The 23,685-nt window shown below is 37.2% G+C and overlaps 4 protein-coding genes and 1 pseudogene across 6 annotated transcripts; 4 read left to right on the top strand and 1 right to left on the bottom strand.

Annotated features, from left to right (window-relative positions):
- Nucleotides 1-219: 219 nt before the first annotated feature.
- Nucleotides 220-1,042, bottom strand: LOC113777996. The gene is made up of 2 exons (XM_027323232.1): nt 652-1,042; nt 220-557 (listed from the first exon to the last, which is right to left on the bottom strand). The coding sequence occupies exons 1-2, from the start codon at nt 1,040-1,042 to the stop codon at nt 220-222; spliced, it is 729 nt and encodes a 242-aa protein (XP_027179033.1).
- A 505-nt stretch (nt 1,043-1,547) lies between these two features.
- On the top strand, nt 1,548-3,887 carry LOC113778270 (heterogeneous nuclear ribonucleoprotein H2). Of its 2 annotated transcripts, none has more exons than XM_027323611.1 (2): nt 1,548-1,641; nt 2,913-3,887. In XM_027323611.1, exons 1-2 carry the CDS (start codon nt 1,625-1,627, stop codon nt 3,673-3,675), a joined length of 780 nt encoding a protein of 259 aa, XP_027179412.1. In that variant the 5' UTR covers nt 1,548-1,624; the 3' UTR covers nt 3,676-3,887. The 2 variants fall into 2 exon arrangements, with proteins under 2 accessions (XP_027179412.1, XP_027179414.1); XM_027323613.1 differs by having other exon boundaries at nt 1,558-1,641; nt 2,801-3,887.
- A 1,018-nt stretch (nt 3,888-4,905) lies between these two features.
- Nucleotides 4,906-10,741, top strand: LOC113777995 (annotated as a pseudogene).
- A 688-nt stretch (nt 10,742-11,429) lies between these two features.
- On the top strand, nt 11,430-15,223 carry LOC113778627 (rab escort protein 1-like). Of its 2 annotated transcripts, XR_003469299.1 has the most exons (10): nt 11,430-12,125; nt 12,635-12,757; nt 13,081-13,180; nt 13,497-13,535; nt 13,649-13,895; nt 13,973-14,048; nt 14,168-14,369; nt 14,552-14,632; nt 14,764-14,942; nt 15,195-15,223. XR_003469299.1 is itself a non-coding variant. In XM_027324089.1 (9 exons), the coding sequence occupies exons 1-9, from the start codon at nt 11,431-11,433 to the stop codon at nt 14,860-14,862; spliced, it is 1,662 nt and encodes a 553-aa protein (XP_027179890.1). In that variant the 5' UTR covers nt 11,430; the 3' UTR covers nt 14,863-15,188. The 2 variants fall into 2 exon arrangements, 1 of the variants encoding a protein (XP_027179890.1); XM_027324089.1 differs by lacking the exon at nt 15,195-15,223 and having other exon boundaries at nt 14,764-15,188.
- Nucleotides 15,224-18,476: 3,253 nt separating this feature from the next.
- Nucleotides 18,477-23,299, top strand: LOC113777994 (protein RKD5). The gene is made up of 6 exons (XM_027323230.1): nt 18,477-18,543; nt 18,769-19,027; nt 20,079-20,311; nt 20,596-20,650; nt 22,190-22,421; nt 23,087-23,299. Exons 1-6 carry the CDS (start codon nt 18,477-18,479, stop codon nt 23,297-23,299), a joined length of 1,059 nt encoding a protein of 352 aa, XP_027179031.1.
- The last annotated feature ends 386 nt before the right edge of the window (nt 23,300-23,685 follow it).

Here is a 23,685-nt window from a genome sequence, read left to right as displayed (position 1 = left end):
TAAATAGTACTTAAGTTGATGTAGTTTAATTGTCAACCAAACAAAATCTGCTTTGACCTGTTCATATATATATATATTGACAATTATCCCTCTATTGTATTTATATACTTTTCATATTTAAAAGTCAAAGGAAAAGTTAGATTATGACTAATAACCTGAAACAAATAATCTGAAGCAACAAAAATTTTTAATGTGATACATGCAAATCAGATGGTAGTATTACACCAAAAATCTTGTATCAAGTGTATCAAGCACTAGAGCATCCTGTTCAAAACTGTTCCAGTTTAGCAGTGCGTTGAGCCACTCGTCAATGTTTTGCCGATCATCAAAGGAATACCAGGGATTGATCTGATCATCCACAATTCCTGGTTCCATTGCTTGTTCGTCGTCACGCGCAACCAGTGCAGCAGGCATGTTATCATTCATTGGGTCATTGATGTCACTCAAGAATTCGTCCGCTGATGATCCCTCGATGGAACTATCAATTTCTTCTGGTTCGTGCTGGGAATGTGAAATAAGCTGACGACCGGCAACTTCTGAGTTAGCCTCCTTCCCATCTTTTCCATCACAAGAATCCTGATACAGGGCAGCAGGCAGGCATATCATCGTTCATAGGATCATTTATGTCAGTCAGGAATCCCTCAATCCAACTTTCAGTATCTTCCCATTCATGCTGCGGATGCAAAATGATCTGATGCTGATCAGCAGCTTCTGAGGTAGCCTCCTGCCCGCATTCAATTTCAACAACCCTCTTCTTATCACAGCCATCTTTCCTATCAAGAGAATCCTTGTACAACTTAGCAATTTTCATCAGATCATCTTTGTTTTCTGGCCAAGTTTCAACCTTCCCGTTTGCATCAATGACAATAGCACAAACCTTGATATCACAAAGAACAGAGAGTTCCATACTTTTCTTCAGAACACAGTCTTTTCTTTTCCTGAAACTCTGCTTTTTGGCTCTCATGGTAGGATGAATGCGCTTGTTTTTCTTGTCTTCCTTCCCCCGATTCTCCTCTTCTGAATTGGTAGCCATTGCCACCATCCTTGAAAGTTGAAAGCCTTCTTTCTAGTTCTTACTTGTCAACGATATTTCTTCTTACACGCAAGAAAGGAGAGACTGCAGAGCAAAACTACAACTGAAAAAAGACGGAGCAATATTTGTTGATTAGTGTACTATCTATATGTAGTAATAGTAGGGTGAAAGGCAAACTGTTGGGCCAAGTTTGAGAGGTCAGAAAGATTTCTCAGGCTCAGTTTAATGGGTAACTTTCCTAAATATAACAATACACTTATGTGTTTCCAAGAATTAACACGTTTGATGAACTACGGTATTTACTTTCCTTATTTGACCGTTCAAAACGGTGTCGTGAGACGGAAGAAAGACCTTGTCTCCAGTCTTTAGTTACTTCCTAAATTACCCTTATGTGTTAAATTATGTGTTATAGCTATAAGGGTATTTATGTAAATGACCAGAGAATCAACGGGAACAGGTATTTATGACAGTATCACATTCGCCAGCTGGGCATATTTCTAAATTACGATCAGTGTCATCGCGCGTGATTGTTCTCTCTAGGGTTTTTTTTGCTCTCTCCGGAGGAGGACTTCGCAAGAAGATTCTGTAGCCATGTACGGATCAAGGGGGTAAGCTTCTAAGCCAGATTTTTGGTTCATTCTGGATATTTTATGTGTTATGTCAGTGATTGTGGATTAAAATCGTTATGTAGTGGGCTGCTTTGCTTCTTTCTTTTTTTGGTTTACGAAGGGATTAATAATTGATGTATGTCATGGAATCTGATTTCTGGGTTATCTGTATATTCTGCTTGATTTAGGTTTAATTCTTTAATTGTTTGCTGCTTGATTTAGGTTTAGTTCGACTTTTCCTTAGGATTGACTGCTAGGGAATAAAAGTTATGTTGTAACGGAAACGGAAAACCTATTCAGAATCTTGCTACAAACATTAAAAAATGTCAAATTTTATTGTTTTATATATCATGTTTGCCCTGTTTTTGTGGTATGGTACAAGTTTTTTTTGTGGGGGGGGGGGGGTTCTTCTTTGTTGGTTTTTCTCTTTGATTTTTATCTGATTGTTGGTTTTTCCTCTGTGATTTTTATCAGCTTGTCCTGGGTTTGGTTTTGATTCCATGTTTTTAAATCAAAAGGTATCGAAAGCTTTTGAATGAAATCAATAAAACAAATGACCTGCTGTTTGTTTTCCCTATTTTCCCAGGCCCATTAGCTAGTTTAGAATTAGGAAAAAAATATATGTAATTATATATGTTACATTCTTTGGGCATTTAGGGTGGTTGTCAATTTTGTAACAAACTTTGGGATTTTTTTGGAGATCATTAATCAATTTCCTATGCATGAAGCTTCTTAAGCTGTTCTTTTTTCTTGTTTGGTCCTGACTTGTGAATAACTGATTGCTTTCTTTAGTTAATTTTTATATGAAATTTTAGAAAAAAAAGTGTTTCAGGTTTGCAAGTATAAAATAAATTCAGGTTTTAGTTACTAAGTTACCTGCACGAGCTCCCTGCACAATGATTCACATTTAGCCTAATCTGTTACGTTGTCAGCTAATTGTCATTTGCCCTGGTAATGTGGCATATCAATAGATGTTTCGGGGATCTTATTTTGCATAAAGATGCAATTCTAATCATGGTTAATATAGGTTTGCGTTCTCATTTCAAATATTCCCTGTTCTGGTTGTATTTGTGTTATTATTTTTATAGGTAAGTGTATATGAGTATGTGTTTTTTTGTTCAAAGGTGGGTTGCTTTAAGTATGAATAAATTGTTTGTAGGCAAAATAGGAGTATGACTTCTAGGTTTTTAGGAACATCATGGGTTGGGTTTGGTTTTATTAACAAGGTTGAGTGGGGGTTTCTCCTTTTTGTTGGGTATGAATAATTGAAGGGCAATGTTGGGGAGCGGGGGGGTTTCGGACGGGTACGAGATCGGCTCAAAGAGACCAAGAATGATGGAATCGAATCCCTACTTCGCAGTTGGCAGCGGTTCAAGCGGTTATGGCTTTGGCGGTGGATATCAGTCCTCTGTGTTTCCTGTGGTTCGTCTGAGGGGTCTTCCATTCGACTGCACAGATATTGACATTTTCAAGTTCTTTGCTGGGCTGGACATTGTGGATGTTTTCCTGGTAAGCAAAGGTGGACGGTTTTCTGGGGAGGCTTTTGTTGTCTTTGCTTCTCCTGTGCAGGCTGAATTTGCTCTTCAGAGAGATAGGCAGAACATGGGAAGGAGATATGTGGAAGTTTTCAGGTGCAAAAAGCAGGATTATTATCATGCTATAGCTGCTGAGATGCATTATGATGGTGGTTATGATGACTATCATGGAACGCCGCCTCCTCGTCCAAAGAGATCTCTTGACAAGGATAAGTTGGAGTATACTGAGGTGCTGAAGTTGCGAGGCCTCCCTTACTCTGTGAAGAAGTCAGATATTGTGAAGTTTTTTGGAGACTTTAATCTGACAGATGACAAAGTGCATATTGGGTATCGTCATGATGGAAAAGCTACTGGAGAAGCATATGTTGAGTTTAGTTCTGCTGAGGAGGCCAAGAAAGCCATGTGTAGGGACAACAAATTGATTGGTACACGGTACATAGAGCTGTTCCCTTCAACGCCAGATGAAGCTAGACGAGCAGAGTCAAGATCAAGACAGTGAAGATAAATGATGTTTAGAAATAGCTGATATGTTAGTTTTGTCATCTCTTCCAATGGGTCATTTGGGTTTCTTTACCATGACAACTGTATCTTGTCTTGGGTTTTGTGATGTACTCTGTGACAATTATTGGGTCTGGTTTGTGATATGAAAAGCCAGAACAGTGAAACACCTTTGATATGAAAAGCAAGAACAGTATTTCTGTGTTGATTACAGGTTGAATATCTATAGGTCTTACACTTCATTTTTGGACTAAATACTTGGAACTGTCTTGTGAGTTTTAAATCGCTTGTTTAAACAAGTAATGTGGTCCTTAAAGGCCTGTTTGATGACTTGGTTTCTTTTGTTATTTTTTCTTTTAGAAAAAGGAAGGAATTCATGGGTAGAAAAATCAATCAGCGGTGATGCATGTGTCCTTTCTTTTGTTCTTTTCGAAGAACAGTCTCTTCTTTCTGGTTCTTAATGCCTGTGGTAGTGCATGTGTTGCACAAAAGAGAAAAAGTATGATTATTATTTTGTTTTCCAGTTACAATTAACGGACTCACCCCCATTTATGACAAGCTTGATAATTATAAAGACTTTTTAAGTGTCTGACTCACGTTCCTACAAATTTTTTTGGGGCTCAAAGGTCGCAATATTGCTTGGAATTACAACATTCTTCGTGCACTCCATCGCCACTGATGTAAAAATCGCTTCAAGTAAACAATGAAAAAAAAAAAGAAACATGGATCATCTAGCAATGACAAATTACAAATGTGATCTCTGTAGCTGTAACACTCCAAGTAAGCAAACAATCTATGTGGTCAAAGTGGAAGAATTGGGCCCCGATTAGTAAAGCATTGAGTGATGCGCCTCCAGATGCCCATGAAGCTCTGTCGGATGCGCCTCCATCCTCCGTGAAATGTTCCAAGTTCCTGATGAAATCTTTGATAAAACCAATACAGCATTTCAGCTGACAGCATTATGAAGAAAAATGCAAATACTAGAGGCCTAACCGATTGAGGGAACAGGAACGATGCCATGGAAGCTAAACAAAAGCAACCAGTGAGCCACATGCTGAAGCGAACTACATTTCTGAAACGCCCGGAATGATCGGATGAAAACCTGACTTCAGCGCTGTATGCTAAGCCATATAGCAGCAAACTAGTAATGGCAAGCGCGGAAATTATGGGGTGCGATTCAAACGGATTTATTGAGCCGTCCTGGTGATATTTCAGCTGCAGAAGTGCAAGGATGGCCGTCATAGTGGATACGAAGATGTCATTAGGGAAAATGGCTGCGGGGAGCTCAAATTCAGAGAGAAAGTCGGAAATGTTGCGCCAGGCAGCCATAAAGTTTTCGGAGAAGCTTGTGAACAGTTGCCGGTAGTAAGTTCCGGTGTTTTGATCGGCCATTGGGTTACGAAGACTTGAAAAAAACGAACCCATTGAGTGAATTTGATCAAAAAGACAGAGCAATCTTGGAAAGGGAAGGCAAAAGAGAAGGCACCTGGTTTAGTTTAGCACCACCACCTGTGAAATGTGAATGAATATATACTACTTTATTTTGGGAAGGGGGGGGGCGCTTTGATTAATAAATTTTTTTTTTTTGAAGGAAAAAGAGGGCTTTGATTTAACGCGTATGTCACACAATACATTAAACCTGGTTTCAATTTTTCATCGTTGAACTGTTTAAACTATGTGACCTGACCTGATGCGGTGTAATCAGAGAGTTTGTGAAATCATTCGAGTAGCCGCAGCTTGCCGCCTCCTTTGGTCAGAAGATCCCTTTGGCCCTTTTCTCGTTGGCACACACCTGAGTGTAAGCATCGACATTTGAATTTTCATAGATGGCAGTCCAGCGACTTTGTTGTGTTCTTTCCTGCGAGGAGCAAAAGATATAACTTCGGTTGTTTACTTGCTTGACTTTGGCCACATTGTACTGTTAATAATAAAGAGATTCTGTATTCATTCTTTTCGGTCAAATCTTCCGGAATTCCACCCACCCGGTGAGCTTATGATACAGACGTGTCAATTTATTGTGAGCTGGTAGAGGCCTTGGATGGGCTCATACTTTATTATTATTATTATATACTTTTCCATCCCTCCTCCTCGCACCTTTCTCACATCCAATTTCCTGGTTATAGGATTTGAATGCTAAACCCCTGACAGTGAAAAAATAACATAGGCTTACACCTGATCAGTAGCGCGATGTGTGCATGAGGAAAAATTAGGAAGAGAATATAATAGCGTACCTAGCGTCGATTTCAGGAATTTCCCATAATCTTCCTTGGAATTGTGAAAGAACCACAATTTTATCTATAAAGCGTACTTAAAAGTTGATGAGTTTAGGTTTAGCAATGACAGAAAGAATATGAGGTTTCTTCTGTCGACGTGTAGTAAAAAAAAAAACTTATTTGTTTTTCAAAATTGATATCGTAAGTATAGAATCAGAATTAAATGGTAGCTTTATCCGTCAGGAGCGAATAGAAGATGTGAAAGCGTAAGCTTTTGGGTCAGTTCAGCGAAAGAGACGTCGTCGTTTGTCGTCCGATTGGGAAGTCTTCCTCATCGCAATCTTTCTACCAAAAAAGAGTTTGCAAAGGTTCAGGCAGTCCACGAGGTCCTTTAAGACGGGTTTGCCAGTACTTAAATTTTAAACAGAACAAGTCCGAGTTCACTAGCTTTCCCAAAGGTCCTTTTGCTTCCTCAAGTCTATATCCGATACCTAAAAGTCTATGCGAGAAGCACAATCAACTTAACGCAAATGGCTTCCTCCACTCAATTCGTCGCATGGGCAGTGTAGACGCTGGCTTAAAAGAAAACAATCTAAACGTTCTGCCCGAAGTGGTAAAGTGGAAAAAATTGTAATTAAGAGGTATTGAATTCAAGATTCAAGACCTCTTACTTTTATATATATATATATATATATATATATATATATATATATAAATTAATGTTCTCGTCAAGAACTACTTTTCTAGTAGTATGATGATATGCACAAAGTAATTAAATTAGCATAATTGCAAATAGAATGAAAGTTGTGCTATCTCCTTAGATAAAATAAGGTTAAAGTGAAAGGTTGCATGAATATTTTTTCCCTTGGTGGTAAAAATCAGAATTCATGAGATAGAGCATACTTTTTCCAATTTCTCTATTAGAGTGCTTGTTTTCCGTTGATTATTTTACTTGATTTTGATATTGGAACGCTTGTTCTTAATCAATTATTTCACCAAACTATATATTTTGATATTGGATAATTAGTTTTTTTCCCTTGATGTTCTTTTTTATTTAGATTTTTTTGTAGATAGATTTTAGATTTTTTAAAAGTCAAAAAATCTAAAATTCATAATTTACTAAAAAGTTTTTTTTGTAAATAGGTTTTGACTAATTCTAATTAGTTTTTGTAAAATCTTAACCAAGCAAAACATGCCCTGAGATTCGTAATCCAATAATATCACATGTAGTCGTGTAGAACCAGTCCTAACTTATATACACTTTCCCTCCAAAATCCAACATCTTCCTTCACGTCCCAAGTTAACGGTCTCCTCCCCCTTCCCGGCAATTTTCAACAGATTTCCCAAAAATTTCCTTCCTCCATCCAACCTACCAATTTCGACTTAATTGTGATCGGTTCCGGCCTCGAAGAAACCATACTCGCCTGCGCGGCATCCCTCGCCGGCAAAACCGTCCTCATCGTCGACCATTACCCTTTCTTCGGTGGCCACTTCGCCTCTCTCCCTCTGCAAGACTTCACTGATTTTCTCCACACCCACTCAAAATCATGCCCGCAACCCGAACTCAAACCCGGATCCTCCTCCGGCGAATTCAACGTCCTTCCTCTGACCACTCGCCCCATGTACTCCTCTGTCGAAATTAGCGTATATTCCCCAGAAATTATTGACAATTATGGACTATTCAGCGTTGATTTAGCGGGGCCTAGGGTTTTATTCTGTGCTGATCCTATGATGGAATTGATTTTGAAAACTGATAGGATTTTAAATGTGGATATAGACGAGTTCATTAGGTTCAATTGCCTGGAATGGATGCGAGCTTCATATGTAGGACTGATGAAGATGGCGGTAAAAATTTGTGGAATGTTGTGCCTTATTCGCGGAGCGCCATATTTATAGATAAGAGCTTGACTTTTGCAGAGAAGAATCAGCTGATGAGGTTCTACAAGCTGGTTCAGGGGCATTTTGGACATGGGAATGACGAAGAAGATAGGAAAATTCCAGAGGAGGACTTAGAGAGTCCGTTTTCGGAGCTAAAATCGTACAAACTGATACCCATTTAGCCCTTTCTCTTTTCTTTATAGATTATGTTCAAGAATAACAAAATAATTAGGTTTCTCAAAGCTAAAACTTCTACTCTGTAGCTCATGTTTTGCTCAGTTAGTTCAGAATTTCATATCTTTATAATCACTGTTGTTGAGTTATTTAACTTTTGATTTTACCTGCATTCAGCATTTTTGACTTCAGTTTCTTTCACCTGTTTAGGATTATTCTGTATGCAATTGCCATGGCAGATTATGACCAAGACAATGTGGAAGACTGTAAATACATTCTTAAAACAAAAGATGGAATAGATCGCTTAATGCTTTGTCATTCATCAGTTGCCAGGATATTTTTTACCTCGTTTCTTGCATGTTTTTACTGTTGTACATACATGATGCATGTCCATATTAGAACAGATCCATTCCCCTGTTTAATATACATTTGATATATTGATTCCTCAGTAAAATGCAGTTCTTTTCATATCCAATTAATCTACACGCAAGCAGAATTTGTTTGAGATTAATTTGTCTATCAATTTGGCACTGTTATCTGTTGGTAATTGGCTTCTGTCTTGAAGCAAAATTGTCATTTATTGTTCTTTTCTTGTCAATAGATACGAAAGCCCTATGTTTTAGTACTTTTATTTTATATTTTCCTTTTCCAATTTTGAAAGTTGATACTTAAGGTATGTCATAGTACTATCAACGTTTGTAAAGGTTTCCTAATGCACCTGGTGGCATGATATATCGACCTTGCCGGCAAGGCGTAATTCCACTTCTAGCAGTTTTCTGTCGTGCTCATGCTGCTGACAAGGATTGTCTTGATGTAAGTGCTAAAACTTACGTTAAGTATTTCATCTAGACAACTTTAGTTGATGATTTGTGCTACATTTTTATTTGTGGTGGATTTTTTCGGTTACCAGTTAGCTTAAGTTTTTTGGTTTGGGCTATGGTCTACCCCATGTACAAGGGAAAAGGGAAGATAACTAGGCAAAGACAAACATCACTGTCGGAGAAGAAATATCATCTACTCCCATTATTTCTTGTTTGTTCTGTTTTCTTAATCCAATTTGCTGATGGGCAGAATTTCTATGAGTCCTCTAGAGGATTGCTTGTTATTTTGTTGAACCCTTATGCTTATCTTATGTTTGCAATTGTTCAAACAGGGTCAAGGGATGTCTGTGGTTGGTCTACTTACAGACAAGGTTTGACCAAGTTTCTTGTTTTTGTTGTATTTTATTTTTCTCTTCTGGATTTTGCAGTAAACATATCTGGTTATAAGAACTATAGGTGCTTTTATCTGTCATTTTGCCTATATTTTAGGTTGTTGGGGATTATAAGGGTGTTAAGTTGGTTTGTGGTCAAGAATTATTCAGCCACCAGCTCATCCTTGCTCCTTCATTTAATCTTCCCTCAGGATTAGCTCCTATAATCATGATTCTAGGCTGCAGGATGCCAAAGACAAGGTACTTAGGGGAGTATGCATCACAGCAAGTTCCTTAAAACCAGATATAGCAAATTGTCTGCTGCTATATCCCCCTCAAGGTCTGCCCTGCATTCAATCTTTTTTTTTTTTTTTTCCTTTAACGTGTCTTTGGTTTTGTATGGTAGTTATGACCAAACTTTCTGTGTCTAGCTTTGTTCCCGGAGCGGCTAACATCAATCCGAGTCCTCCATTTGAGCAGTGATATGAATGTTTGTCCTTCTGGCATGTAAGCTACTCGTGCATTAGTTTGTTGATTTTATGAAGGGGGAAAATGAAAAGCCCAATCACAGTGTCCATTAAGAAAGGAAAGAAAGAGAGAAATGACATGCAATTAAGATTTTCTACAACTCATCTTCTAAGACACATTGAATAGGTGCCAAAATATGGTTTAGGCTGTTGGGCAAAGATTCCTAATGACAAATTTTGTCTCATCAGTCTTCAGCCTTTTGAATCTTGAAAGTTCGTTTAACTAGGTTTCTGCTCTGTGGAGTCAAATTTGATCTCGTTTTGTTGCTCCCATGCTACAGGTTTGTCGTTTATGTATCAACAATTTGTGAAGATGCAGCTCAAGGGAAAGAATTACTAACTACAGCCATAAATGATTTGTTTTTTGTTCCTGTTTCTGGAAACTCTGAGGAAGATTCTGAGGATCATCAGAGTGCAATACAGTAGTGAAAGTAAAACCCACTTTGCTTTGGAGTACTGTGTATATACAAGAGCAAACTGTGGTTTGTGTCTTACTGCTTTCCTTCTTTTACTTTTTGAATCATCGCATCTTTACTTTGGCAACTAATTACTCTATTCATTTGTTTCTCACATTTTTCCCCTTTGTTTCCATGTCTGTTTTTTCCTGGTCTGATATATGCACTGACTTCTCCAGCTGATCGCCCTTATTTCTGTTTGGTTTTTAGGGTGTATTTGATGGTGTTATTTCAGCCTTTATGCCTGACGGAAATTTGCAACACGACAATCTTGTAGATGCATCAGAAAAGGTAGGTGATATTTTAGTTAGTTTAACGAAAATTGTCTTGGTATTATTCGCCAATCTCGACACCTTTTCTGTTGCATGTTAAGACTCTCACTGCGATGGGGATTTTTGTACTTTTCATGGCAGCTATTTCAGAGCGTGTATCGTGATGAAGAATTCGTTCAAAGGAAACCTCATCGAATGAGGTCATAGAAGATGGTGCATCCGAGCGAAAGTGTTGGGATTTTTGCTCGAGTGAGGATTCAGAGGAAACAACAAATATAAAACACTGGGGATCTAGCCAATTCTATAATACATCAAAAGCTAAATGTTGTGTAAGTTCAGTTGAATTTTTTCGCTTTTGCTGCCGCGCGGTTGAACTAACATTGGTACACACTACTATCTACATTTCTCTGAACAGCGTGCTTCCAACAAGTACGACATAACTGCTTCACTACAAATGAAAGCAGCAACAAAGCTCAAATTGAATCAACTTCCAGTTATTCACTTTTGAGAAGTATTTCACAGGGTCTATAAAGCAAGTTTACGGCCCTTACTCCTAACTGGAATGCTTCCGTCTTAAGAATCGCCATAGAAAAATCTCCACTAAAAGGAAACTAGTCACTAGATGCAAGATTGCCGATGGTATGAGAGTAAAATATTCTGTACCCGAAGTGTGGATACACTATTCTCCTCGGAAAATTTTCTTAGATGTAAAAGAATGAAGTATATTTTCGGATGAAATGATTAGGAGCAAAAAGAAGATAAAAGCAAAGAAGATAATTTTGTGTGAACAAAAAAAATAAAAAGAAACTAAATGATAGAATTATATTGGAGAAGGAACAAAACAAAATAGTATCCAGATTTATGTTTTTATGGAAGGATGGATAAAAGAAATATATGATATGCGGCATGCCGTATCCAAGAAAAGAAAAATTGATTCACAAGTAAAAAAAAAAAAAGAGAAAAAGAAATGCCGGGGAATAAACTATAAAGTCATAAAGTCTGGTGCTTCGCTAGTTTGGTGATAAAAATTTTTCCCTCCTTTGTCATGGACGAAGCGATGTCGTATCCTCCTATAGAACCCGCCAACTTCGATCTAATCGTCATCGGCACAGGCCTCCCGGAATCCATCCTTGCCGCCGCTGCGTCCAGCTCCGGCAAAACCGTCCTCCACCTCGACCCCAACCCTTACTACGGCAGCCACTTCGCCTCTCTACATCTCCACGACTTCACCGAATTCCTCCAGACCCACTCCCTACCCTCCGCTCCCGAAACCCAACCCAGCTCCTCCGGCGAATTCAACGTTCTTCCCCTCACCACTAGCCCTGTCTACTCCTCCATCGAAACTAGCGTGTTTTCCCCCGAAATTCTCCAGCAGTCAAACCAATTCAACCTCGATTTAGCAGGGCCTAGGGTCTTGTTCTGTGCCGATAAGATGATCGACTTGATTTTGAAAACGGAGATTAATCACTGCATGGAGTTCAAGAGTGTAGATGCTAGCTTTATTTGTGAGGGTGAGGAGGGGAATTTGCGGAATGTACCAGATTCGCGAAGTGCCATATTCAAGGATAAGAGCTTGAGCTTTACAGAGAAGAATCAGTTGATGAGGTTCTTCAAGCTTGTTCAGGATCATTTTGGTGATGGGAGTGACGAGGAAAGCAAGAAAATTTCTGAGGAAGATTTAAAGAGTCCATTTGTGGAGTTTTTGAGCCGGAAGATTGGGTTGTCGCAGAAGCTAAAATCGTACTGATCCGATTCGCCTTTTGCTCTTGCACTTGCTCTTTCTCTCTGTTAGTGAGAGCGCTTTGTTTATTTACACTTTCATTATGCTTTCATATGCTTACGAAATATTAGGCTAGTTACGAATCCAACTTGAATTTTAATTTGCATTTCTTATATCCTGGAATTTTGTCCTTTTCTTTTTGTTGCTGTTTTGGTTCTAATTGTGATCCGGAAAGGATTTAACTTTGAGTGTGTTATATTGGTTTTTCATAAGCTTCATTTGGAAATGATTGGACATATGCTTGGATCCATTTGTTAAAAAGCTGTTATTACGTGATCTGATTATGCTTGATCCTCCTGTGGTAACTATTGATGCCTTTTTGCATTTTGTAATGCTCAAAAGTTCTTAAATTATATCTTTGTTCTTTTTTTCTGCCAGGCCTTTTCCTTCCCCTTTTTATTTTCCCACTTCACTTAAAGTTGAGTTGCATTTCTAGCATATGTTTTACACAACCTTTCTGCTTGTCTAGGATTATTTTGTATGCAATTTCGATGGCACATTATGAACAAGACAACTTGGAAGTCTGCAAGGACGTCCTCGAGACGAAAGACGGAATCGATCTTTTAATACTCTATCATAAATCTGGAGGCAGGTTATTTCGTGTACCCTGTTTGCTTGACATTTCTTATATATGGTGATAGGAACAGATTCTTTCATGTTGAAATATTGGAGGTGGAGAGCTTACAGGACATTGACTTCAATAAGCATCCTCTACTTTATCAAGATTAATCGTATGAATTTACCACAATGCTAGGTGCAATGATTGGCTTCTGTCTTGAAGCAAAGTTGTCTCAACTTTTTATTGCAACTAGTTTTCTTTTCTTGTCAACCAAGAATAGAGATATTATGTGCTGATTCTGTGCGCTCCTTAAGGTTCACATTAATGGGTGCTTTGTGCTCGTATTATGCTTTTAGGTTTCCTAATGCACCTGGTGCCATGATATATCCACTCTACGGGCAAGGAGAACTTCTACAAGCATTTTGCCGTCGTGCTGCCGTTAAAGGTTCTATCCATGTAAGTACTGCCTGATAGATTAAACATATTTTTTGAGCAACTCTGGTTTGCTTATTTTGTGCTAGATTTCTTTTTATTTGGTTTTCGTCACCAAAAGTGGAAGGGAAAAGAATAGATCAGTTTAGGAAGAGAAAACGTAATGACAGGAGAAAGATTTCCCAAAGTGTATCTACTATTCTTATCCTACTTCATTCTGTACTTTTTATTTTTATTTAAATCTATTCTGTTTCAGGGCTTAATTGCTGTGAGTTTTATAGAGTTCTTATTATTTTGTTGAAATCCCACGCTCACCTCAAGTTTCAAAATTTTCATGCAGGTCCTGCGAATGCCTGTGGTTGGTCTACTAGCAGATAAGGTCTAATTGAATTTTATGTTATTTTTGGGTAATTGATATTTTTCCCCTGTTGGAATATATAGTTGTCTAAAAAATGATGAGAAAGGTATGAATTTGTATTCATCATTTTGCAGGAAGTTGGGAATTATAAGGGTGTTAAGTTGCTTTCTGGTCAAGAATTATTCAGCCATAAGCTGATCCTTGATCCCTCATTCATTCTTCCATCAGGTTTCGCTCCTTCTTACTTGTATCCTGAGCCAGATGGTGGCCATGATTTTGGCCTGCTAGATGAAAAAGTAAAGGTGGTTAGGGGAATATGCATCACAAAAAGTTCCCTAAAACTGGATGTTGCAAATTGTCTGGTGTTCTTTCCCCCTCGATGTGAGTTCTGCATTTATCTTGTCATTTCTTGTTTTTGATTTTAGTTAACTAGCTTACATTTAACTTTCTGTCTCCAGCTTTGTTTGCAGAGCAGATGACATCCGTCCGAGTTTTCCAATTGAGTAGCAATGTTGCTGCTTGTCCCTCTGGCATGTAAGTTACCGAATAAATTTGTCTCACTTAGCCCTTGCATGGTTACCTTGCCCTCTAATGAGTCTTTCAGAGATTTTGAGTGCAATGCACTGATTGATGCTCTTCCTTCCCTGGTTCAGGTTTGTTGTTTACCTATCGACTCTATGCGAAGATGTTGGACAAGGGAAGAAGATAGTAAATGAAGCAATGAATGCTTTGTTTTCAATTCCTATTTCTGGGAAACCCGAGGAAAACTCTACTGATTCTCATGGTGAAAATACAGTGTTAGGATTGAAACCCAGTTTACTGTGGAGTACAGTTTATATACAGGAGCTCACAATGGTTGGTATTTTGTTCCTATGCTACTCGTTGAGATTCTCATTGTGTTAATGGTTATGCTTGGAAGTATTTGTCATTTGTTTTTCCAGTTCTTCTCTGTTGGTTTCCATATCCCTATATTATTTTGATTGAGAATGTGCATTAAGTTCTTGAGCAAATGGCCCTTATTTGTTTGTAATTTGTAGGGTGCATTTGGTTGTGTGAGTTCAACCTTTATGCCTGATGGGAATCTACAATACAACAACCTTCTAGATGCTACGACTAAGGTATAAGATGCTCTATTTAGATTTAGAAAAACTGCCATTTTAATATTTCTATCTTGACACTTAAAGATGAATTCTTTCTTTTGCTCATTAACATGTTTACTGAAGTAGGACACTTGTGTTGTTAATGGCAGCTTTTTCACAAGATGTATCCCAACGAAGAATTTTTTCCAGAGGCGACCTCATCCATTGAGGTTGCAGAAGATGGCGCGTTTGAGCAATTAGACTCCTAGGTGTTTTGATCTTTTTCTAGCGAGAATGAGGATCCTGAGAAAACAAAAACCAAAGATCTTCCCTCCCTAGTTTACCCGGGGTAATTTTTGATGCTCGTCTCCGGAGGATAAGCACCATAATGTTGTAATTTTTGCTCCGTTTTGTTCTTTTACTTATCGAAATTTTGTCCTTTCCCGCTTAGTTGGAGCTGGGAGATGATAAAAGTCCCCCTGATGTACATCTTGTATGGCATCGTATTTGAATCACCTGAGTTGTGGAGTTATATCTATACTTGTACTATTGGACGGTTTCATCTTTAATGCCAATGATTTTGTTTTCCTTTTTCTTGCAGTTTGTCACCTGGCTTCATTCTTAGCGCAGGTGAGTCCCAACCTGCCCATTTTTAGTCTCTTGTATAATGAAGCAAATGGCTCGATCAAATTTTAACGCATTTCTAGTTTGGCAGAACAAAAAAGATACGTACGATAATAATTGAGATGACATTTCTGCCTAAACGTTTCGCTACGCACTGCACACAATGTAGCCTAGTATTCGAGTGTATCAACACTTGTGTTTGGATTTGAGATTATTTGAAATAATTATTATATCATTTTCTATGATATGATGTACGTGAGATAAAAAAGTGCGTTGAAAATTGAAAATTGTGTTTGTGATGCACCAAATAACAGCTATCCAAACTGTCTCGTGAAAATGGTCAACTGAACATGTTCAAATTTAGCCTGAAATTGGGCTCTGCAGTAGCTGATTGAGAAATTTGAGGTGAATTGATTTAATTAGACATTCAAGGGGAAAATTACTGGAATTGACCCAAAAGAAAAGAGTTCGCTTGTTGACCAAATACAAAGAAAATTGATAATGAGAGGCGCAGAGGATTGCTCATCGGACTGTCAAATTTAATCCAGCACCAACAGTGGAAGGTCTAAGTGTCTAACCCCGTGATGTTGCGTGCAAGTCTGGAACTGGCTTGTGAGAAAGCCCTCTTAGGCATTTTGGTTCCAGGCTCTTGATTATTGGGCCAGGACTTTATGATCTTCCATTTGTTTGGATTGGAAGGACAATACTTCCAGGAAACAGACCCTGCCCTTCGAGCCTTGAAAACCACCCCGTTAGGCAAGTGAGTTTTTTGGATGTTTGCTTAAAATTTTACTATAACTTATTGTAAAAGTTTTAAAATAATTTTTTGAAGTGTATAAATTTTTAAATATTTTGAAGTGTATAGTTTAAAAATTTTAAAATTTTTTTGAGATTACTATAACTAAAGTTTTTAAAAAACTTGTAACAGACAAACTTGGCAAAAAAATCACGTGCCAAACAGGGCAGTAATAGGAGAACTGAAACTGCTAAAAAGTTCTGATTTTGAAGCTGGTGCATTGGTGCAAGGGGTCATTTTTCATCTTTACGATCTTTCAAGTCAATGATGGGATTAGGACTCCTCTATGCACATTTGGGAAGTTGAGCTTTTCTTTTTCATTCACATTCTACAAGAACCATTTAATAATCTACTAAAATAGTTAACTTATCCCAAATAATATTTCGTTTGCATTATAAACACATTTTTCAATTCACTTTTTTATATTTCCAACCATCTTTTTATCTTACATACATCACATCACAAAAAGTGCTACAGTAATTATTTCAAATAATACCCTATCCAAACAATGGATTGGGTGTTCCTATCTATCTATATTTTGCCGAATTCGGCAAAATGTTGATAGTCATTTGAACATTAGAAAAGCATCGATTTTGCCCTCTTGGACATTTGTTTCCTCACCACTAATTGGTTTTAGATAATATAAAAATTTTACTCGATAACACATAAAGAATTTGCGTTGATTTAGATATCTTTTCAGATAGAGCATCGTGCCTATCCACATCTCAAAAGGGAAGCAAATGCAAACAACGCCAGTTTTTTTTTTTTTAATAAAGAAAAAGGAAAATGTGAACATCTTCAGAGATGTTCATTTTCTACTCTAAACATGAAGAGGATTAATTCGACCGAGGAACAGAATGAAGAAATATTTAACACTTGGTCTTGGATAAAACCTTCCTTCGAACAGGGAAAAGTTCAATAAAAAAAGGCGGGAAGCGGAGAAAGCACGCCTTTGTTGGCAAATCTATCAAGACTCTCGATACTTAGAGGCCAGAGTCTGCGCCTTCAGAATTTACATTTGGGAATAGTGCAGCTTTCAAGAGACGGTTTCAAGGCATGAGAATCTGGAAACTAGTGCAAGAACACGCCTTTAAAGGTCGTCGTTGTTAGAGAAGGCAGTAATCTCATAAAGCCGCAAGCCTTTAAATGCACTATTGAACTACTACAACTTGTGGGAAAGGAAATTCGATATTAGTTCCCAACGTTCCTGGGAAAATTACTAACGTAGACAGGTATTACATGTTGAATCTCTCAAGAATAATGATGGCATATTCACCTCTTATTAGATAGACAATTATGTAATAATTATTTAAAATCTCATAATTTAAATTTGTATATGTGATTATGACTCTCGAAATCACATCTTTCGTACCATAAGAAACCTCCACCAAAAATAAGGTTACGGATACATGACTAAATTAAATCTTTACCATATGCTTTTTGACTAATAAATGCTCTAGTATTTAATTAATTTTTTTTCTATTTCATTAATGTACTGCTAATTATCCTTTTTAGACGTTCCAGTTGAATGTAATATGCTAGTGGCTTATGTTATTCCCTCTGTCCCATTTTGATAGTTCTAGTTTTTTTTTCACACAATTTAAGAAAAAGAAATTAACTTTGTTGGAAAAATAAATTTAAATTACTATTTTTCTAAAATACTCTTACATTAAACAGAGTACAACTTTATATCAATTATTCATGGGAATTTGAATTAATAGTTTATGGGAATTTGAATTGATGGTCAAGAAAAAATCAATCCTCATTTTACATTAAATAGGGTAGGTTATATTCAATAACAATCTATATTAAATAAGGTAATTTATACTAATAACAACCTACATTGAATAAGGGTATTTTAGATAAATTAAAAGATAACTACATTTTTGCTTGTGATTTATGTTATTATAGACGTTCCATAAATAAAATCAAATAGCTCCCCCCCCCCCCCCCCCTCCCCGCGCGGGCGGCGGCACAACACACAGACACACATTTATCAAAACCTGACTCTGTGCATTAGGCAGTAGATACTCCTCACTCGTATCCTTAGTCTCGAAAAGGGAAAAATCTTTGCAAAGACGGGTAAAAAGGGATCAAAATCCAGTGAAATTCAGTGTTTGGTAGTAAGTAGTTTTAAAGATGAGCTCTTCATCAGCTTTCAATGCCATGCCTTCATTGCACCAAGGGACAAAAGAGGTTAGAAAAGAAAACAAAATACAGCACACAGAAAAAAAAAAAAGAAGAAAAAAGGTTGCAATAAATATGTTGACTACCTTTCTCCACTCTGCTTCTCTCTCTCCTCTTGGAAGTGACAACTGAGGCTCATGCAAGCCTCTTCTTAACTCTTTAAGCCTCTTCCTCTTCTTCTTCTTCTACTACTACTACTTCATCTTTTTCTTTTCTTCTCTGTTCTCTCATTTCTCCCAAAACAGTTACTAATATCACTTCCCCACTCTCTTCTCCATGGCTTCACTCCAAGCATCCCCGCCTCTCAAAGCACTTGTTGTCTTTCGAAACCGCATTCACAAAGGTTAGTCTTTTTCATTTTCACTCTTTATTTTTTTTTCTTTATTCGATTTCATCGGTTATTCAATTTCATTGGTTCTGAATTGTTTTGCATGATTAACTAAAAAAAAAAAAATTCCATTTGGGATATCCTTAAATATGCAGATAAAATATGTTTGCCAACTTTTTCATGTTGCATGTATGTTTTTCTTTTTCTTTTTTATTTGAAAATTTTGAACTTTTCTCTCAGAGCTGATCAGGAGTATTCATGTGTACCAATTGGAGGGAGGGGCAGAGGAGGTCGTAGAGAGGGAGTATCTGTTTCTTGAGAATCTTGAATATGAGGAGATGAAGTTCCTTGGCAAAGTTTTCACCCTGCAGAAATTTGATGTCTCAGCACATTTTGCAGGGATGGCTAATGGTGTTTGGGATTGCATTTATGTGTTTAACATGGACTTAGACAAGCAGCCTAATCTGGAAATGATTCCGGAGGATTTGTCAATTACTAGGTATCACAAATTTACTGAGTTCTCCATCTCCTATATTTTTTTCTTTGTTAATAATATTTATCCCTGATTAAGTCTAATTAATTTTCTGATTATTTATATTTTACAAGAACTGTTTATTTTGACCCGCTGTGCAATTCGCTGCTGTTAGCAATGGTTCTTGGATGTGGGACTTCAGAAATTTAATGAATTGATGAAACTAACATTGAGAAAAATAGCAACAGGGGTGACTGAACATGGTAAAAATGCACATTTTTCCCCTTACGTTTGTTCCTGTAAAAGGCAGACAGTGAAACTAAAAGGCTGATTTATTCAGTAGGAAAACTTGTTGATGTCATTTATGGCTCCATAACCTTGTGAGCTGGCTGAACATTTACTGTATACTTGCTAAATTGATTGATTAAGGTGTTTGTATTTCTAAGAAAATATAGGGTACATCCACCAAGTTGTTCCATATCTTGGAACTTGATTCTTCTATACCTCATCCATTTCACCAGTGATATGGCTTGAATGTATAAGAGTTGATGACAAAATTATTTTCAAGATTGTTTCAGGACGAATTCTTCAAAATTCAACTTTCATGTTATTAATGCTTCTTTTACATGATGATTCTGAAAGGATACTAGTGGGCGATAAACCAGAATTGGTATTGATTTGTGGCACCAGTCGTATTCTAAGAGCCTTAAAAGTTGTCTTTGGCCCCAATCAAAACATCTCCATCTACGTCATTGAAGCTTCTCCCCTTTAACAATTGAATTTTTGTTGAACATTCACAAATTAAGCTCTAGTATTTAACTTTTGGCTAAGGCCTACTCCTTGTGGAAGTGATTTCTGCTCTGTAATTGTCTGACAATTACATCAAACATCATGATGTATTGTGATATGCTTACTCTTCAAGAGTCAAGACGGGTTAGAAATTCAAATTCAGGTTAGCATGACGTTGATGTCTTCCCAAAGACACAATGATTTCTTCTGCACTCAAGTTTGATAGTTGTTATCTTGCTTTCATTAAAGGTCATTTTAACTTGCTTTGTTGCTGCCCATTGTCATGTAGAAACCCTAAGCTGGCATCAATCCCGTCCTTGTCAAATGATCTTCAAATGATCTTCAAATTGGGACACAAAATAGAATGTGGAGATCCATCAAAAGTTTTACCTAAGGAAGGAGAGGAAATTCACAGTGATGTTGGTCATCTTACTCAAAGGGCTCAGCATGTGCCTGTGTTGGATCTTAACTCACTTCCGTGTTCTGGATCTGATAATGAAGAGAATAACCAGAATGCAGCAGGTTAAACTTCAAAACTCTTTATTTAAATGAATAAGAGAAAGTCATTTTCTTTCTCCATGACAAAAGATGATCAGTGAGTTTGGAAGCTTGTCTTCGGTGATTCTGAAGTAAAGTCCATGTGTATTATGTGAACGCAGAATATACTTATTTGCTATGACAAACGAATAAAGTTTATCATTACGCAAGGAAAACGGAAAAAGTTCAAGGGTGGGGTAGATTAGTAGAGGTCACTAATACGACTGACGTAGTGAAGTGTTTTCATTGGTTTTTCCTTGTTGCGTCAGTGATCCACAGAATTGAAGCCGAACGCCTTGTCCACGTGGGAAGTGTGCTTCTAAAGTACGTGGCCTTGACATATTAAACGAAATAGATAAATTCAGATCACAATGACTTACTTTCCTTAGATGGAGAGTGACACTTAAAACGCAAGTATACATGAATTGTGGTCATTATATATACTATGAATATGTACCAAAATGCAACTATCTGAGCCGCTCGACTTCTGTGGTCTCTGAAAAGAAAAGAGAATGTCTAAGGTGTATGATCAATGTTGTCCTCCAAAACCTGAAGCTGAGCATCCTACCTGTCTCTCTCCCACCACCCTTTTCCTTAACAATATACTTATGTACCCTAAAAAACAAATGTTATGCTTAATATAGTTTTTAGGTACCCCTCACTCATTTGTGGTGGACAGGTGGTCTTTGAACTAGAGACTTGAAATTTTCACACGGTCGTTTGTTGTAAATGTGATTCTTGACATTTAGGCATGAAGAAAGGAATTCTCTTAAAATACTTACCTCTCGTATTTCAATGATTTAATGTTTATTTTACTTCAACTATATAACCAATTACATATATTTTACTTCAACTATATAACCAATTACATCTTAGAAAGCTACACTTTCATTCTCATTTGGACTATGGTGTCATGAGAAGGAATGGGAATGACACACATTGTGGTTCGTCATTTGGCGAAAAGGCTTTTAGGGTTGTTATATTAAACCCAATCAATTCTTTATGAGCTGTTTTAGGATAAAAAAGAATAACTTGTATTAGCAAGTAGCACATCTGTTTTCCACTTTCAAAAAGTTACACAAAATCATACTTGTCCAAGTATCAGCTGTCACTAGAGCTTTGTAATTGATGTTCATGCTACTAAGAAAAACACGTCTCTTACTATTCAAAGAAATCAATTTCTTCTAAAACCCATGGAATGGAAAAGAAGAGGTTTGACAAGCTCCAAGAATTATAAAAGGTGATGGTTTATCTATTGAGAAAATGGTCGGATGTAGACATTTTTGCTTTGCATTACTATCCTTCTTAATGCGCCAAAATAAGCTGAAGGAGGGTGTCAGAGATTTTTTTCCATCTACATCTGTTCTAAATGGTATCCGATTGAAGTTGTGGTCCTCTACAGAATGTGATACACATAAGAACTCTGAAGGAGTTGACAGAAATGAATTCTAACTTCTATCGCCTCTTTGGAATGCTTTGGCATGAACTCCATATCATCCAATTTCTTTTCACAAACGAACCTGCTAAACTGAAATTCTGGAAAATCCTAACTTCCTTATAATATTCATGGTTGAGATATAATTCCGAAGGAGCTCAAGTCACGAGTTCTAAGAAGGTTGCTATTAGCAAGGTTTCAGGATGAGAGCTAGAACTCAATTTTGATCTTAATCACAGGCAAATGGTGTCAGCATATATGTAAACCTGTAGACCAGTTGAGAAAGTTTGCATGTTGGAAAACAAGTCTGTCTTGAAGGTTTCTTTTACCATTTTCACCAGAACGATAGAAGATAACTGGATATAAGTTTTAAATGTTTTTCCATGTGGGAATTTGTTTTCTGTTAATGTCTACTGGTTTATAAATAGATGGAAGATTGCAGGTGTAGTAGAGAAGAAGCAAAAGAGGGCTGCAACCAAAGATATAGCAAGACTTGCATTGGAAGATCTTGCCAAGTACTTTGATCTTCCAATTATTGAAGCTTCAAAGAATCTTAAAGTTGGTCTTACAGTACTCAAGAAGAAGTGCAGAGAATTTGGTATTCCTCGTTGGCCACATCGAAAGATCAAATCCCTTGATAGTCTGATTCAGGACCTCCAGGTTTATGATCCTCTGTTTGTTAATGTTATCTTCGGTTGCGTTTACATTCATTTAGGAATGATCTAAGTAATTTGATTAGAATTCTTCCATATTTATAGATCTTTCTTTCAGCAGTCTACTCCAATTTTCAGAAGTCACCTTCTTGCAAATGGATTCTAATGAAACTGTGAGAGGTTTGGAGTGCTTTGGGGATTGTCTGGCCTAACTCCCTGTCTTTTGCGAGTTGAGACTAAGCAGCCACAAATTCCTCAGGATCTAGACCAAATCTGTCTAGTATAAAGTGAAGAATGAAGTAGACAATGGACAATCTTGATTAACACAGATTTTTTGGTATTTTAAACACTTTTTGAGCAGGTTAGCGTAGGTGCAATACATATCATGATTCACATTATTCTTCCCAAATGCATTTATCCTACCAAGGGTTTGTTGCCTTGGTAGTACTTTTGGTTCAAGTTGCATTTGAAAATAATTATGTGAATGCTTTTAAGGTTGGGAAAATGAAATCACATACAATCAGTCTTTACAGGTACTTTTGGACTTCTGTCAATAGAGTTTATCGTATTGAAAGATACAAACAACCTAATCAATTATGAATTCAGGGTTGCATGTGGCACTGCATGTGCGCGTGTAGAATGATTAATGGTAGCTATGGTTATTATCTGCAGGGAGAGGTGAAAAGGCAGCTGGAGGAGGATGAAGCTGCAGCAATGGCAGTGGCAAAAAGGCAGCGAATGATAGAAAGTGAAAAAGAAAGCATAGAGAAGAAGCCCTTCTTGGACATACAGTGGGAAACCAAAAAGTTCAGGCAAGATATCTTTAAGAGAAGGCATAGGGCTAGAGCTCTTGAAAACCAATCTCGAACATTATCCTTGCTTTAGAGCATGAAATACAATTAGGGATTAAAGCAACAAGGAATCATCATATGGAAACTGTAAAAATATCTCTCACCATATGCCCTGCTTTTTGATACTAAGGTTCAACTTAACTTAAACTTTTATTCCATCTTAGAGTTTGATCATTTTGGAATATAGTTGATGATCTTGTTCCTATATGATTCGCCAAATTTGCCTTTTTGTCTCTTCGTTGGATGATTTTCTGTGATTTATAAGTTCTCAATGTAGATGTGGCCATACAGAAAGAGAGAATTGGCTTGTTTGCAGGTTATGGATGACAACTTGCTGAAGGTTTATATAATGTTTGCACTTTTCTGTCCCAATATTTACCTTTTTTCTAATACATATACTTGTATGTACATTAAGCAAGT

This window comes from Coffea eugenioides, chromosome 7 (genome assembly GCF_003713205.1).
Source record: "Coffea eugenioides isolate CCC68of chromosome 7, Ceug_1.0, whole genome shotgun sequence".
Taxonomy (NCBI): Eukaryota; Viridiplantae; Streptophyta; class Magnoliopsida; order Gentianales; family Rubiaceae; genus Coffea; species Coffea eugenioides.
The sequence above is the reverse complement of the archived record's forward strand: the minus strand, read 5'-3'. Positions and strand labels throughout refer to the sequence as shown.

Coding starts and splice junctions, on each gene's coding strand:
- LOC113777994 (XM_027323230.1), top strand. CDS start 18,477: ATGGCTTCACTCCAAGCATCCCCGCCTCTCAAAGCACTTGTTGTCTTT. Junction 20,312..20,595: donor GAATAACCAGAATGCAGCAG/GTTAAACTTCAA, acceptor TTGTTGCGTCAG/TGATCCACAGAATTGAAGCC. Junction 22,422..23,086: donor GTCTGATTCAGGACCTCCAG/GTTTATGATCCT, acceptor TATTATCTGCAG/GGAGAGGTGAAAAGGCAGCT.
- LOC113777996 (XM_027323232.1), bottom strand. CDS start 1,042: ATGGTGGCAATGGCTACCAATTCAGAAGAGGAGAATCGGGGGAAGGAA. Junction 558..651: donor TGAATGGGAAGATACTGAAA/GTTGGATTGAGG, acceptor GTGATGGAAAAG/ATGGGAAGGAGGCTAACTCA.
- LOC113778627 (XM_027324089.1), top strand. CDS start 11,431: ATGGACGAAGCGATGTCGTATCCTCCTATAGAACCCGCCAACTTCGAT. Junction 13,536..13,648: donor TTGGTCTACTAGCAGATAAG/GTCTAATTGAAT, acceptor ATCATTTTGCAG/GAAGTTGGGAATTATAAGGG. Junction 13,896..13,972: donor GGTGTTCTTTCCCCCTCGAT/GTGAGTTCTGCA, acceptor TTCTGTCTCCAG/CTTTGTTTGCAGAGCAGATG.